The 15,934-nt window shown below is 38.2% G+C and overlaps 1 protein-coding gene across 2 annotated transcripts in view; it reads right to left on the reverse strand.

The window, feature by feature from the left end:
* Positions 1–15,934, reverse strand: part of grb10b (growth factor receptor-bound protein 10b) — a 116,942-nt gene that overhangs the window by 91,652 nt on the left and 9,356 nt on the right. For both annotated transcript variants that reach the window (XM_010896973.3, XM_010896972.3), the window contains exon 2: positions 6,758–6,881. In XM_010896973.3, coding sequence (XP_010895275.1) covers positions 6,758–6,808 — 51 coding nt within the window. In that variant the 5' untranslated portion in view covers positions 6,809–6,881. The remainder of the gene's footprint in view (positions 1–6,757; positions 6,882–15,934) is intronic.

The following is a 15,934-nucleotide window of genomic DNA, read 5'->3' on the forward strand; positions in this document are numbered from 1 at the left end:
CTTTCACACAGTGATTAATCCATGGTACAAACTAAATCTAATGCAGCTATCCAAATGTAATAGTTTAATAGGCTAACTCCTTGCTCCCACTCTCTACATGGGTCTCCATCACTTATGAATTTAAAACTGACAGTGAGAATGAGATTGGAAAAAGAAAAGAAATCAGCTAGTTGAAATACCGAGTATAGCAGTTTATTGTCTAAAGCAAAAAAAAAAAAAACTGGACATGTTTTTTTGTTTTTGTTTGTTTAGCCTTAACCACAGTGAAAGCCCAAGGGAGAGGGTGGATGCTGAATGGTCTATGACCAGGGGAATCCCCCACAGCACAGCCTTCTTAAATAGCCCTATAGGGCTAGAGGGTTTGAACTCCCCTCTACAGGGGAGTGACCAGGCTGATTGATAGCTTATTTCCCACTAGATGGGGGCCGAACTGCTACACGTGGAAACAAACAATGACAAAAAAGCCTCTCAAAACAATCTGGTTAATCCGTTGATTGAGGCCACCGCTAGGACGCTCTTACGTCAAGTCTAGAGTCCCCATGCTGGGCCATGCACTATGTGAATCACCATCAATGTGTTCAGGCCAAAGGAATGTGAGTCCATGCCACTGCCATTCATTGGCTCTTCTGTTTTCATTCATGCTCTGCCCTTAAATCTATTGGCCCTGACAGGTACATTCAAACACAGCAAGGTTTCTTTTGCTATGGCCCAGCTGAGAGAGTGAAGCTCTGGTATTTACCTCTCTCCCCTTTTCCACTCAGCTCCAGCTCTGGGGTGAGGTACAGCTAACAGTAGAAAAACTGGGAAACTTAGTCTTTCATGAACCATATAAGAATTTTCCTAGAAACATCAGCTGTTCCATTTATAGGTTTGTATACACTCCCACTATTTGATTATTACAAAGATAATCCCATACGACAACTGAGGTGCCTGACCAGCAAATACTTATATTACCACAACTGACATAAATACACTACTGAAAAGTTTGGGGTCACATAGAAATGTCCTTGTTTGCCATGAAAACATATACATAAAATACAGTTGTGCTCAAAAGTTTGCAAACCCTTGGAGAATTGGTAATATACACTGAACAAAATTATAAACGCAACCCCCATTTATCATTAGCTGAACTCAAATGTGTAAGACTTTCTCTATATACACAAAAGACCTAATTCTCTCAAATATCTTTCACAAATCTGTCTAAATCTGTGTTAGAGAGCACTTCTCCTTCGCCGAGATAATCCACAGGTGTGGCATATCAAGATGCTGATTAGACAGCATGATTATTGCATAGGTGTGCCTTAGGCTAGCCACAATAAAAGGCCACTCTATAATTTTGTTCAGTGTATGTACCATGTGTAAAGAAAACATGATTGAGCAGGCAAAACCTGTCTTTTATTTCTTATGGGATTCACATTCAACTGTAGGTTATAACAGAATGTCACAATCATGAAAGAAAACATGGCAACAAAGAAAACATTTTACAGACCCCTTTTCAAATGTCTGCATACCCTTAGTTCTTAATACTGTGTATTGCCCCCTTTAGCATCAATGACAGCATGCAGTCTTTTGTAATAGTTGTCTATGAGGCCCCAAATTCTTGCAGGTGGTATAGCTGCCCATTCCTCTTGGCAAAATGCCTCCAGGTCATACAAAGTCTTTGGTCGTCTTACATGAACTGCACATTTGAGATCTCCCCACAGTGGTGCGGTGATATTAAGGTCAGGAGACTGTGATGGCAACTCCAGAACCTTCACCTTTTTCTGCTGTTACCACTGAAGGGTCAACTTGGCCTTGTGCTTAGGGTCATTGTCGTGCTGGAAAGTCCAAGGGCGTCTAATGCGCAGCTTTCGTGCATGAAGAATGCAAATTGTCTGCCAGTATTTCCTGATAACATGCTGCATTCATCTTGGATATCTTTTTATATCCTTTTCCATCTTTATAAATTTCCATTACCTTGGTATGCAGGTCATTCGACAGTTCTTTTCTGCTCCCCATGGCTCAGCATCTAGCCTGCTCAGTTCATCCATGTGAAAGCTAACAAACTCATTGACTATTTATACACAGACAATAATTGCAATTTAAAAAGCCATAGGTGTGGGAAATTCAACTTTAATTTCCATTTTTACCAGTGTGTGTCACCTTGGGTGTCTGTAACAAGGCCAAACATTCAAAGGAATGTAAAATGTTGATCAGGGCCATTTGGGTGATTTCTGTTATCATTATGATTTTTATGATTTAAAAAGAAGACAAACTACTATGTGATAATAAATGGCTTCATATGATCACTATCATTAAATAAATTACAGTTTTTTTGCATGTTCAGTCATATTTTCTAAATCTAAATTTCACAATTTCTGCCAGGTTATGCAAACTTATGAGCACAACTGTATATATAAACATATATACACTTTACCACCACCAAAGCACCTCCAGATCATCTGTGTCTCACGAATATTCTTCTTAGTAATATGAACATCTCAAACTTAGATGTTTGTCCATAACACTATTTTCCAATATTCCTCTGTCCAGTGTCTGTGCTCTTTTCCCCATATTCATCTTTTCTTTAAATTGGCCAGACTGAGATATAGATTTTTCTTTGCAACTCTGCCAAGGCCAGCATCCCAGAGTTGCCTCTTCACTGTTGACGCTGAGACTGGTGTATTGAAGGTACTATTTGATGAAACTGGCAGAGGACCTGTGAGGCATCTGTTTCTCAAACTAGACATTGTAATGTATTTGTCCTCTTGTTCAGTTGTGCACTTGGGCCTCCCACTCCTCTTTCAGGCTCAAAATGTACTGTGTAATTGTTTTTGTTGAATAATTTTGTGTTTTGTTTTTTATGTGCATTGTTTGTGTAATTACTGTACACGTAATCTTGTCTACACAGCACACAACCTAAAAAGAGATCCAGGTCTCAGTCTGTTCTCCCTGTTAAAATAAAGCTTAAATTAGAAAATAAAAACAACATAGAAAGATAGGTAGGTAAATATACAATAAGTTTAGTAGCCATCACACCACACATACAAGTTTCCCTAATCTAAAGTTTGCCTCAGCCAATTGGTAAATACCCTCCATTTAGAAGGAATTTGGTACTATAATTACATTTTAAATAACACCTGAAATATATGCTTCCACTCTAGGGCCTTGCTTGCTTTTTGTGTGCAAGACAGGGATGGGGAATGATGTGGATCACCATTCCATTGAGTCATTATTTTAGTGTGGTCACATAATACCTATGCGCCCAGCAGGCTCAGTTATTCAGGAAAGCTTACTCCATGTTCTGCCTACTTTCTGTTTATTAGGGTTCTTCAAAAGTCGTGTGTAAGCTACCTGTGCATATTGTGCTCTTCCCATGTAATTCACACATGGGCCATTTGAAGAATGGAAAGAGACATCTATTTTACAAAACACCAAAATGTTTAATTACGTTCAGAATTTGTCAAGTCAAGCATTTAATAATGGTTACAAGGCAGGGATTATCTTATTTTCTTTTTAGATTGAGAGGTGCACATTCGACTGTGTGGTTGAAAATGCAAAACCATGACGTTAAAGGACTCACAGTCTGTCATGGTTTACAGGTGCTGGTCATAAAATTTGAATATCATCAAAAAGTTGATTTATTTCAGTAATTCCATTCAAAAAGTGAAACTTTGTATATGTATACATTCATTCCACACAGACTGATATATTTCAAGTGTTTATTTCTTTTAATTTTGATTATAATAACTGACAACTAATGAAAACCCCAAATTCAGAATTTCAGAAAATTAGAATATTGTGAAAAGGTTCAATATTGAAGACACCTGGTGCTACACTCTAATCAGCTAATTAACCCAAAATACCTGCAAAGGCCTTTAAATGGTCTCTCAGTCTAGTTCTGTAGGCAACACAATCATGGGGAAGACTGCTGACTTGACAGCTGTCCAAAATACGACCATTGACACCTTGCACAAGGAGGGCAAGACACAAAAGGTCATAGCTAAAGAGGCTGGCTGTTCACAGAGCTCTGTGTCAAGCACATTAAGAGAGACGAAGGGAAGGAAAAGATGTGGTAGAAAAAAGTGTACAAGCAGTAGGGATAACCGCACCCTGGAGAGGATTGTGAAACAAAACCCATTCAAAAATGTGGGGGAGATTCACAAAGAGTGGACTGCAGCTGGAGTCAGTGCTTCAAGAACCACCACGCACAGACGTATGCAAGACATGGGTTTCAGCTGTCGCATTCCTTGTGTCAAGCCACTCTTGAACATGACACAGCGTCAGAAGCGTCTCGCCTGGGCTAAAGACAAAAAGGACTGGACTGCTGCTGTTTTATGTTCTCTGATTAAAGTAAATTTTGCATTTCCTTTGGAAATCAAGGTCCCAGAGTCTGGAGGAAGAGAGGACAGGCACAGAATCCACGTTGCCTGAAGTCCAGTGTAAAGTTTCCACAATCAGTGATGGTTTGGGGTGCCATGTCATTTGCTGGTGTTGGTCCACTGTGTTTTCTGAGGTCCAAGGTCAACACAGCCGTCTACCAGGACGTTTTAGAGCACTTCATGATTCCTGCTGCTGACCAACTTTATGGAGATGCAGATTTCATTTTCCAACAGGACTTGGCACCTCCACACAGTGCCAAAGCTACCAGTACCTGGTATAAGGACCACTATCAGAGCAACCTGAGCTCTCATAACACCTGAACAGTGCCACAGACTGATCGACTCCATGCCACGTCACATTGCTGCAGTAATTCAGGCAAAAGGAGCCCCAAATAAGTATTGAGTGCTGTACATGCTCATACATTTCATGTTCATACTTTTCAGTTGGCCAACATTTCAAAAAAAAAATATATTTTGTATTGGTCTTAAGTAATATTCTAATTTTCTGAGATATTGAATTTGGGATTTTCATTCGTTGTCAGTTATAATCATCACAATTAAAAGAAATAAACATTTGAAATATATCAGTCTGTGTGTAATGAATGAATATAATATACAAGTTTCACTTTTTGAATGGAATTACTGAAATAAATCAACTTTTTGATGATATTCTAAATTTATGACCAGCGCCTGTATACCTGTCAGCGAATAAAAATAATCTTGGTCAAGCTAGAGTCAACTGTACTTCTGACGAATTGCTTGGTCTACATCACACATTACATATTTTTTCCATACAAAGAGACAACCTGTTATGTTTCAATGAAATTAACTATATACACAGTTTGCGCAAATATACAAATTAAAAACAATTACTTGACAGGGAATCAGATAAAAAAATAAACAGTTCAACACTTTCTGACATTGTGTTTGTGCAGTTGCCATTAGGGCTGTCACGATATCAGATTTTCACTACATGGTTATAGTGGCCAAAATAATTCACGGTAATGATATTATCACGGTATCTATAGAAAATTTGAAAGAAAAAAATGCTGTCAGTCAAAATCATCTTAAACTATGTTTGATGTGCCTTTTTCTCATTTTTGGCAAATTAATTACACTCAAAATAAGAATGTATGGTGGTGGAGAGTCTGGAACCGTAACTGTACAAATAAAAAAATTAAAGCATACAAAAAGAACAATTACACTTAATGGATAGTGAAAAGGCCACTGATAAACAAAAGATCCACAAGGCCTAACACCCAGAGGAGTTTTGGGAAAAATACAAAACATTTTCGCCCAGTGAATAGGCCTTAATCCAAACACTAGTGTATAGGTCCAATGTATAGGTCCAGACTCGTAGTTTAAGCAAATGCATCGTTTAGCCATGAATAAGCCATGGAAGAACCGAGAGGAGTTTTTGGAAGATTACAACGTCCTTTTTCCCATGTGAATGGGCTACTAAAACGACACGTCTTTCTGGATGGGTTTCTAGTGGGGCTAACGAGTTGATTTCCACACCAGTGCATAGGTCCCGTCTCCTTTAAGCACACACACCATGTCTATAGGTGACATGAATAAGGTATCGACAAACCGAGAGGAGTTTTTGGAAAAATACAACTTCAGATTCGCCAAGTGAAATTCAACACTACTGTTGTTTGCTCCTTGGGGTTTAAGGCCGGGTGTTTCTGTAAAAGCACTTTGTGACAACTGCTTTATAAAAAAAAAATATTGATTGATTGAATATGATATTATCATGTGTATTATTAACATGATATCAATATTTTGTTTTTTGAATATCAACGGTTAGTTGCCATTAATAGAAATAAAATCACTGCAGTTTTTTTGGCCTGTGATTAGCCTGCCATGGACAGCAATGTAAGATACAGTTTTACATCTGCTTTTAGCTGAAAGTCATTTACATTATGAAGCACACATTATCATATATTATGGTTTAGCCATAGGCAGCTGAGTTTCAGGACAGGATGGAGTGCATGGGCTGTCTACAGTGCACAAACCCTGCTACTTTTTTCACCACACATTACATGAGAAATAATAATATTGAAGGAAATATTAATATAATAACACTGAAGCAAAGCCATCTACAGACATACATAAACATTTGCTTCTGAACTAGCATAGACAAGATTTTTTTTCGACAATTATTTATTGGAATACCTATGGAACTATTTTACAAAGCAGTCCATATGATTATGAATATGAAATAAAAATGTTGAGAATCAGATGTCCCCCCCGTCTTGACGATAGTGTGTTGAGACTGAGGCAGGGAGATTGATCTCCATCACGGAGGTCAGTGAGCCCTCAAACTTCGTGCCCATTAACCTGATTGACATCAAGTTTGGAATAGAAGTCAAAAAACATTAGAATTGATTATTTACCTGGTAATTTGGATGGTGTAGAAAATAATCTGGGCATCCTGCTACAGCCATGTTATGTAGCGATTTATGAATCTATATTCTTGACCTCTTCACATTCACAATTGATTAAACTTGATTGAAGAACCTGCAGGCGAAATGATGAGGTTAATTAATGTATATTAACAAAAATGGTGCTAACGTGTTTGCATTCAAAAAGTTGTTGCATAAGCTCACCTTCGTTTTCAATTATTATAATATTTACAACAATAATAATTACACAGACATTTCATCTTCACAACTTCCAGAGTGGGCATTTATGAAACTAAAAGACTCCTGAAGGAGTCTCAAAGTCTCAAATAAAGTGAAGACAAATATAGCACAGAGCACTTCTTAACCCACATAGTTCTACAGGTCAGAAAACAGTCAACACTAGCCCAAACAGTAAACAGCTTCAGTAGCTCACCGCTCAGCAGGTCACAGGTCTTTAAGCCTGATATACTGAAGAAACATCTCTCTTTCTTACAGAATGATGGTTGTTGTGAAACATTTGGTGCAGTTAGAGAATACTTGTCAGTCAGACAAAGCATCTTTCTACAAACATCTACACAGATTATGGATGCCATTCAGCAATTGATTTGCTGATGCTTCTTGTGAGTGCAGACATGTAGCTGAAACATAGCATTTGAATCGTGTGGTGTTGTGTCAACCCTGTCATCCCTACAATGTCTTTCCTCTTGGCCAATCCCTGGGTCAGGACTGGAGTAAGACCAACAAATTGGACATTTGTCTAGCTTGTTGAACCTCTTAAAGTGAGTATCCTATTAACCTTTCTTGTTAGCCTAATTCTACAAATACTTTCCCCGAAGGATATACATGCAGGCTAAGGCCTCGTACACTTTAAGTGAATGAGGGAAATGAAAATTATACAGTTATGTTCAAGAAGTTTGTTATTCATCAGGCTTAATCTAGCTCTATTTCATGATATTCTACCATGCGTTGCAGGCTCACTGGCATTTAGGTTTTCCGTAGGCACACAATAGTGATGGACTATCACAGGGCACCTTGCTATTTCATAACACACATTTGAAAGGCAGTAGCCCTTTTTTCAGCTCTGCCATTACTACCCAAATGAAAACAAAGATTTTACAATAGTTTTCTGTTTTCATTCACAGAATTAATGTATTTTCAGTTTTACAGCCAAACCTGATGATAACTTGTGCCAAAAATAGAACTGGTTGTTCATCAATTACATTCAAAGCCTAATCAACTATCATTATTTCCAATTTGTTGAGAAAGCACAGCGTGAACAAAATGTGTTCTATCCAAATTGGTCTTGTAAACAATGACCCACTCATTTATGTATCAACAATAAAGACTTTGGCACTTGGATCAATAGAACTGCAGAATGGGCTCAGTTGTAGGCTTAATAAGTGTGTCCCCAACAATGTGTGCTGTGTTGCAGTTCCGGTCTGTGTGTGTGGCCCCACTGAGTGCCACAGCGAATGTACATTGTTTATGACAAGCACTCAAAATGAATGCTCACTAGAAGGGTGGCCTTGAGAACACAACGCACATTGATCACTTGCCCCTCAGCTATGAAACAAACAGTAAAGACTTGATCATCGAGGTCTGAAGGGAGAGGTACAACAGTTGTTGATGGGTCTGAACATTAGCGACAAAGTCAAATTCTAATGTTTTCATCACTCATGCCATTAGGGTGACTTGGACTGAAAACATGTACCAATGTTAAGTCATTCCATTTCAGAATCAAAGCAATTCCATGAGAAGGGATTAAAAGGGTCTTTGATTTGACTCCTTCCACTTGAACAGAAAAGTGAAGCAGGCTGACCTTAGCAGGGCAATTACCCCAAAAGGATAGATCAACTAGAAAGGCTGGGGATGTTAGAACAACCTGCCACAGGCACCTTACGCATCTGTACTAATTACAGAGATTGCTGCTCAAGCTTGCATGAATGAAGAATGCAACTTCAAATAGACCCTTAACAGACATTAATAACAGCTAGGCCTGATTATTACAGCCGTGTGAGATCACAGAAAGAGAGCATGCTAACTTCCCATTAACTATTAAAGTAAATTGTTCTCTTTCTACACTGGGCTGTTATTCAACACGGCACTATTGAAGTTGGTGGGTTGCCCGGTACTTCATTGGGGCAAAGCCGCCTGCTGTCTAGGTCCTATATAACAGGCAATGTCAGAGTGCGGCCAGAACCTTTTAGTCTCCAGTAACACTTGCTACAGCATAGCAACTGGTATCGGAGCATCAAGTCTCGGACCAACTCCTGAACAGCTTCTATTCCTAGCCATACCACTGCTAAATAGTTCATCAATTGCTACCTGCACTATTAGCATTAATTCTATTCTGCACAAACTTACTATTAACACAATCTAACATATACTAATGGAAAAAATGAATAAAACAATTTATTTTTACAATTATAGCAATGATAAACTGTAAAATCTGTACACACACGTACAAACATTGTATTACTAATCATGTGGGGACATTACGCTCATTCCAAATAACAATAAAGCTTTTCCTCAAAACCAAAAGATTTACACAAATTGCCACAACAATAAATGTTCTCATTTTACTATCCTCACAAACATACACAACACACACGTGAGGACCAACAGTAGGAAAACCCACAAATCCAAAATCTGTTTGCAAAGCCTTGCCATTAATTAACTTGACCTCAACCCCACTAACTTAAACTTCGTACCTAAACCTAACCTAGCCCTAAAACCTAACATGTAATGCCTAAACCTAAAAGTAACCTAAATTCTAACATTTCACCCAATTGTCTCTAGTGTCATAAACACTTGTGGGGACAATTTGATAGGTATTACTTTCTAAATGGTCCCCTCATGTATACACAGATCTCAAATCACACATAAATACGTCAGGAATCAACACAAAGTTATTCCCATTCAAAAACATAGTCAGATAACAGTTATGTTGAAAGTATTGACGGCTGTCACCCGGTTCGAATGTTATCATTGGATTGAATGGGCATTATGAGTGGTTATCAACCTTATAGATATGGGTCAGAAGGGGCCTGCTACGCCTACTGGTAGCCTCAGAAGGCTGTTATCATGCATTTGCATGGTTAATCACGGATAAATACACAAGAAGACTCCAGATCCAATCCCAGACGAATTCAGGTCGCTGCTACAGGTAAGACCATTAAAATGGGTTAGGGTAAGTCTACAGGTAAGACCATTAAAATGAGAGCCTTTAAACTGTGATAATTTTGTCAATACTAAATTATCTAAATACTAAATTAACCATGCGAATGGATCATAACAGCCTTCTGAGCCTACCAGTAGGCTAGCAGGCCCCTTCTGACCCATATCTATGAGGCTGATAACCACTGATAACGCCCATTCAATCCAATGATAACATTCGAACCGCCTGCTGCTGTGCTGAAAATGCATTCAGACAGATCGCGTGTTGTACAGCATTATTTGGGCACATTGCTAAATGTTAAAAATGGTTTAAGAAGACGATCATGATAAAATAAAACACGCTTCATAAGGCTACAAAAAGTCCTATTTGTTTTTGAAGGTTTAGCTTATATAAATGGATATCACTATGCTCACATTCATAGATATGAATGTAGTTTTGGGCCTCTGTAACAAGCTGGTAACCAACGTATGTTACTTCAGTGCTTTATATTGCGTTATTCCCACCAATTCACCACTCCATATGCCCTGCACACACACCTCTTTCATGGAAAAAGTTTAGACAAATCAATGGGATGTTCTCTCAATCCAGACAAACATTAACGCTCCCATTGTTCATAGATAACATGATCCCACATATACTGACAATTATCGTAAAGATCACCCTCACCACATCACATTCACACAGAACAGGAGCTGTTGTTCTCATTACAGAGTTTTGCATTTATTTTGTAATTGTTACTGAGTTACTATTTTCTATCTTACATTGAGACTGCTCAAAAAAATTACGGGAACACATAAATCATACACTGGGACTATATTAAAGATCAAAATCTTTACTGTACATTGTGCAATTAAAATTACGTAACAGCGGTCAGTGGAAACCAAAATCACCAACTGATTTAGGGCTGGATTCAAATTCACTGAAAATCAAAGCAAACAATCGAAATTACAGGCTGTTCCAACTTGCATTCATTTCATCACAGCAACTCATAATGTGACTCAGTAGTGAGTATGGCCCCCACGTGCCTGTTTGCACTCCTGACAACATCTGGGCATGATCCTGATGGGACAGCGGATGGTGGTTCTCAAATGGATTCAGTTCTGTGGAACAGGAAGGCCAGTCAGTGGCATCAATGCCTTTGTCACCCAGGAACTGTCTGCACACTCTGGCCACATGAGGCTGGGCATTGTCCTGCACCAGTAGGAACCCAGGGCCCACTGCACCGGTGTAAGGTCTGAGAAAGGGTCTGAGGATTTCATCCCGGTACCTAACAGCAGTCAGGGTACCATTGGCTAGCACATAGAGGTCTGTGCAACCCTCCAACGATATGCCTCCCCAGACCATCACTGACCCACTGCCAAACCGGATACGCAGGATAATGTTGCAAGCAGCATAAGCACCATTCACCACGGCGTCTACAGACACATTCTCTCCTTGTGTAACGGCCGTCTCCTGGTATCTCCTCTATGCTCTTGAGACTTGACTGGGAGACACAGCAAAACTTATTGCGACAACACGCATGGATGTGCCATCCTAAAGGAGCTGGACTACCTGTGCAACCTAAATGGGCTGCAGGTACTGCCTCATGTAACCAGTAGTGACAAGGACACTAGCAAAATGCTAAACTAGAGAAGAATCAATCAGGAAGGATAAGGAGAGAGCAATTGTCTGTGACCACCACCTGCAAAAATCATTCCCTTTTTGGGGGTTATCTTGTAGTTGCCTCTCTAGTGCACCTATTGTCACTTTCATTTGCACCACAGGTGACATTGATTTACAATCGCTTATGCTTTCTAACTGAACAGATTGATATCCGTGAAGTTTAACTGACTTGGTGTTATACTGTGATGATTACATGCTCCCTTAATTATTTTGAGCAGCAAAATATGTAATCTGTAATCTTAACATGATGAAAAAGGGTAGCCAACCAAACATAGCTGCTAGACACTTACAGAAGATCTGTGACATTATAATGGACACAAATAAATACATTGAATTGTGATGAATTCTCTCTAGATTTCAACTACGCATTGACAGTGATACTTTGGTGGAATGTTTTGCATTGCTTTGTCATTGTGGTGCAATACAGTAACAAGTTAATGTGTGCTTATACTGTGAGGGGTGAGCTTTAATGTCCTGCAGTGATTAGCACCAGAGTAGAGGCAAAGGGCAGGCTTTGGAAAACCATGAGCCCTGGCTATTTAAAGTAAAGCCTAATTGAAACTGTTATATTTCCCAGAAGAGATCTCATCTTTCACATGCTGCAGAGTTTAAGGGCCAGGCTGGAAGATCAGTGTTAGTCTTTAGCAACCACACTGATTGACTAAGCAATGGCTATGATTCCATTCAAGAAGGAATCTCTATTGTATACCAAGCTTCTTAATTTAGAACACATTTACAAATGGTGTGATTTTCCTTTCTTCCATTTATGTGGACCCAACGAATGAATGGTAACAATTTCATTTCAAGGAGGCGTATATGCAAAATGTTTATTGTACTACTACTAACAAATACAAGCTTGAATGACGAGAAGACATCTGCAGTTCATTTTTAAGCTAATGTTAAAAAAAAAAAATATATATATATATATATATATATATCAACAAAATTGTTGTGAGTGCCTGAGATATTTCCCATTGACAAACACCTACTTGATCAGTGGAGATTTTAACATGACATTTATAGAAGTAAATGTGGTGTGTTTGCAAGCTTGTTTACATAAAAAAGCTTAATTTTAATGTTTGGATAGACCAACAGGGCTCTACAGAGCAACAACTTCGATCGAATATTTAACGTGCGCCATTACCACTTTCTACCCAGAACACCAACACTTCTGTGGTTGTAGGTTTTCTGCAGTTTAAATTCATTTAAACAAAGTAATCACACAAACAACTACTGATATCAAAATGAACAGGGTAATTCAATGAGCCAATGGTAGCCTAGCTTATTCAGAGCCTAGAACAACCTACATGGATCATAACAGAACATTGTGAATTGATTAAAATAAAGAGCATTCACTGGTTTCCATGGGAGGTGACATCATTGGGAAGGACAAAGGACACACAAAATGAAATTAGATTTAGTTTTTGACAAACTTGGCAAAAATAAATGTTAGCAACACGCCTGAAAACACCCATCGCCACTATTTGGGCAATAATGAATAAATGTATGAATGAATCTTTGAGTCACCATGTTACCTCACAACCTTTTTAGGTGGCAAACTCCACTTCCCATCCCCCACAACGGGTCAAGTGGTACCATAAATATGCCTCTCAAAACCTGTGCTCTCATTGGTTGCTGGAGAAATTACTAGGGGCTGGACACCTTGGTCAGCTAGGTCAGACAGCAGCATGTTTCTCTATCCTGCACATCAACACCTAAACACATTCACATCTCTGGACTTGGAATGGTGTGTGTGATCAATGTGTTTAAATTTTTTTCATTTTTTACATTTATGTAACTACTGTATAGCTTGTTGTATCTTATGGTTAATGGTGTTCCACTGTAATCAGGTTTACATGGCAGACTGCAAGTGATATGACATTGACATACCCCAGCCTCATTTAGACATTATTGGCTTTAAAAGACAAACATAATATCTGGAAAGTACCTCCCAGCTCACTGGCCTGACAGTCTATGTTGCTCAGTTGCCAGTAAGGACAAATGTGTCTTGTTGGATGACAGAAACACATTCTTAAAACAGAAAATTCTTCTTATCAGGCAAACATCACCAGAAAGTACATAATTTAAATTGTGTTGTTTTCTGTATGGATAGAAGCAGCAGTAGGTGACAAAAAAATTCAGATTTATTTTGAAATGCCATTTTGCATCAGCTGTTAAAAAGAGCTTTTATAGATTCTGGGCAGCAAGTTACCTTCTGGCTGTGTCAAGTGAACATAACTACACATACAATCATGCCTAACCTTAACACTAAGTAAACATTTACCAAAAATGTTATTTGTAATGAGATGTTTTTCATTTTCAATCGATTTTGTTAAGGCCCAGCATAATAGGAAAACAGTAAGGAACAATATAAAAATGAGTCATTAAGGACCAGTAGCACTGGGGATGTTAATAGCGAACGTGATTGCACCAATTAATGTTCATACAGAAAGTAATCATGGTTTACAAAGTAGTTGTATATGAACATAATTCCTACAGTATTCAAAGACTGGCACATTTCTCTGTTGGCAGAAGTGCAATTGAAGGACCACATGCTTAAACATTTTATTTATTTTAAGTTATTTTACAATTGAAGGGGACTCAGAATACAATCATTCTGTGTTGTCTTTATGAATACTGATATAAATGATTACATATTTTACAAAGAACAAATAAAAACTGAAGAAATAATATGTGAAACTAAGACAAAATCATAAAAAGCAGCTCTCATTCCCCAAAACAATGGAGACCTCTGTATCCAAAATCTAGCTAAGACATTGTTCTTAAATATTTTTGGTCAGATCAAATGTGTCATTTGAGTATAAAGATAATTATGCAATGACATCTTGGTAACTGTAGCCAAACTACTTTTTGGGCTGCCAAATAAGCTATCCTATTACCAGACAAATCAGTGGAGACGCATCATTTGTGTATGTATAAAACAGTGTAATGAGCATTTCTGAGTGGTAAGCTGAACATAGGCATTTCTTTTTTAAAGAGAACAGAGAATCAGTTTGCTTTTTACTAACTAAATGAACCTGTTGGTTACAATATTTTTTTTAAAGGTGGATTTCAGCCTTTACATCAACTACAGTTGTATTTTTAATAAGGGTGTGAAGACTTGATATCCACTGTACACTGAACGGCCAATCTAAAGTACTGTCATCAGTAGTCAGTCTCTATCTTTTAAAACCAAGAGATAAATTGGGTAAATCGGGGGACTGCCTTGGCCAGTGAAGAAACTTTGAGTTCTTGGCCAGAAGACTCATTGGTAGCTTTGGCAGTGTGTTTGGGGTCATTGTCCTGCTTCATGATTAAGCACTGTCAAATCGGTTTAGAGGCATTGTGTTGTATCTGAGCACACAAGATCTGTGCACTTCAGAATTCATCCGGCTGCTGCCGTCAGTTACATCATCCACTAAGACATGTGAGTTAATAGCTTTATTATCCCCAAGGGGAAATTGGGAAACATAATAATGACAATACATTTAAAAAGATAATGTGAGACAGTTTTAATAGCAGCCATACACACCCAAAACATATCAATTCCACCATATTTCACAGATTAAGTGATATGCCAGTAACTTTTTTCTCTACACTTTCCTCATTCCATTACTCTGGTTCATGTTAATCTTTGTCACACCTGTAGACTCAGTTGTCATGCTATTTCAAGTCATATTTTAAGGATAACTAGTTTTCTTGCACCCTGAATCCAGCCTTTGTAGTTTTCTGCAGAGGGCAGTCTTTGACAGGTCTAGTTTCTTGACATTTCTTGATATGTATTGACATTTCTTCATTATGTTAAGCATGGTCATCCACTCTAGACCATTTCCTTGGCCTACCAGTGGGCTCATTCATGCATAAACACAAATCTGCATGTAAACAATGTGTTTGATCATTTGCATGCAAAGAGCGATTATTTAATACCAACATATGCTTGATAATGCTTGAATTTATGCACAAAGCTATGACAAAGCATATGCAAAGTCCTAAGTGCTATAATGAAACGGCTTGTTTTTCTGTATTAAAGACATTTTGAAAAAAATAAATCTACATTAATAATTTAAATAATAGCCATGTGGTAAACCATTGATGAAATATTATAATAAACTAAGATGATCAGAAATCAAATGATGGCTGATACTGCTGAAATAAACAATTTTGCAACACACTGCATGCAATTCCTGTTCACATCGTGCTATCCATCCAGGTTTTGACCACAGTCACTTTTCAGTAGGACTCCCAGAATGAAATTCAAATTGCCACGGTAGTGCAACAGCACTAAGGCAAAGCATATTTGGTGCATATCAATGGGGATTGGTGCATTA

Source organism: Esox lucius, chromosome 20 (assembly GCF_011004845.1).
Source record: "Esox lucius isolate fEsoLuc1 chromosome 20, fEsoLuc1.pri, whole genome shotgun sequence".
Taxonomy (NCBI): domain Eukaryota; kingdom Metazoa; phylum Chordata; class Actinopteri; order Esociformes; family Esocidae; genus Esox; species Esox lucius.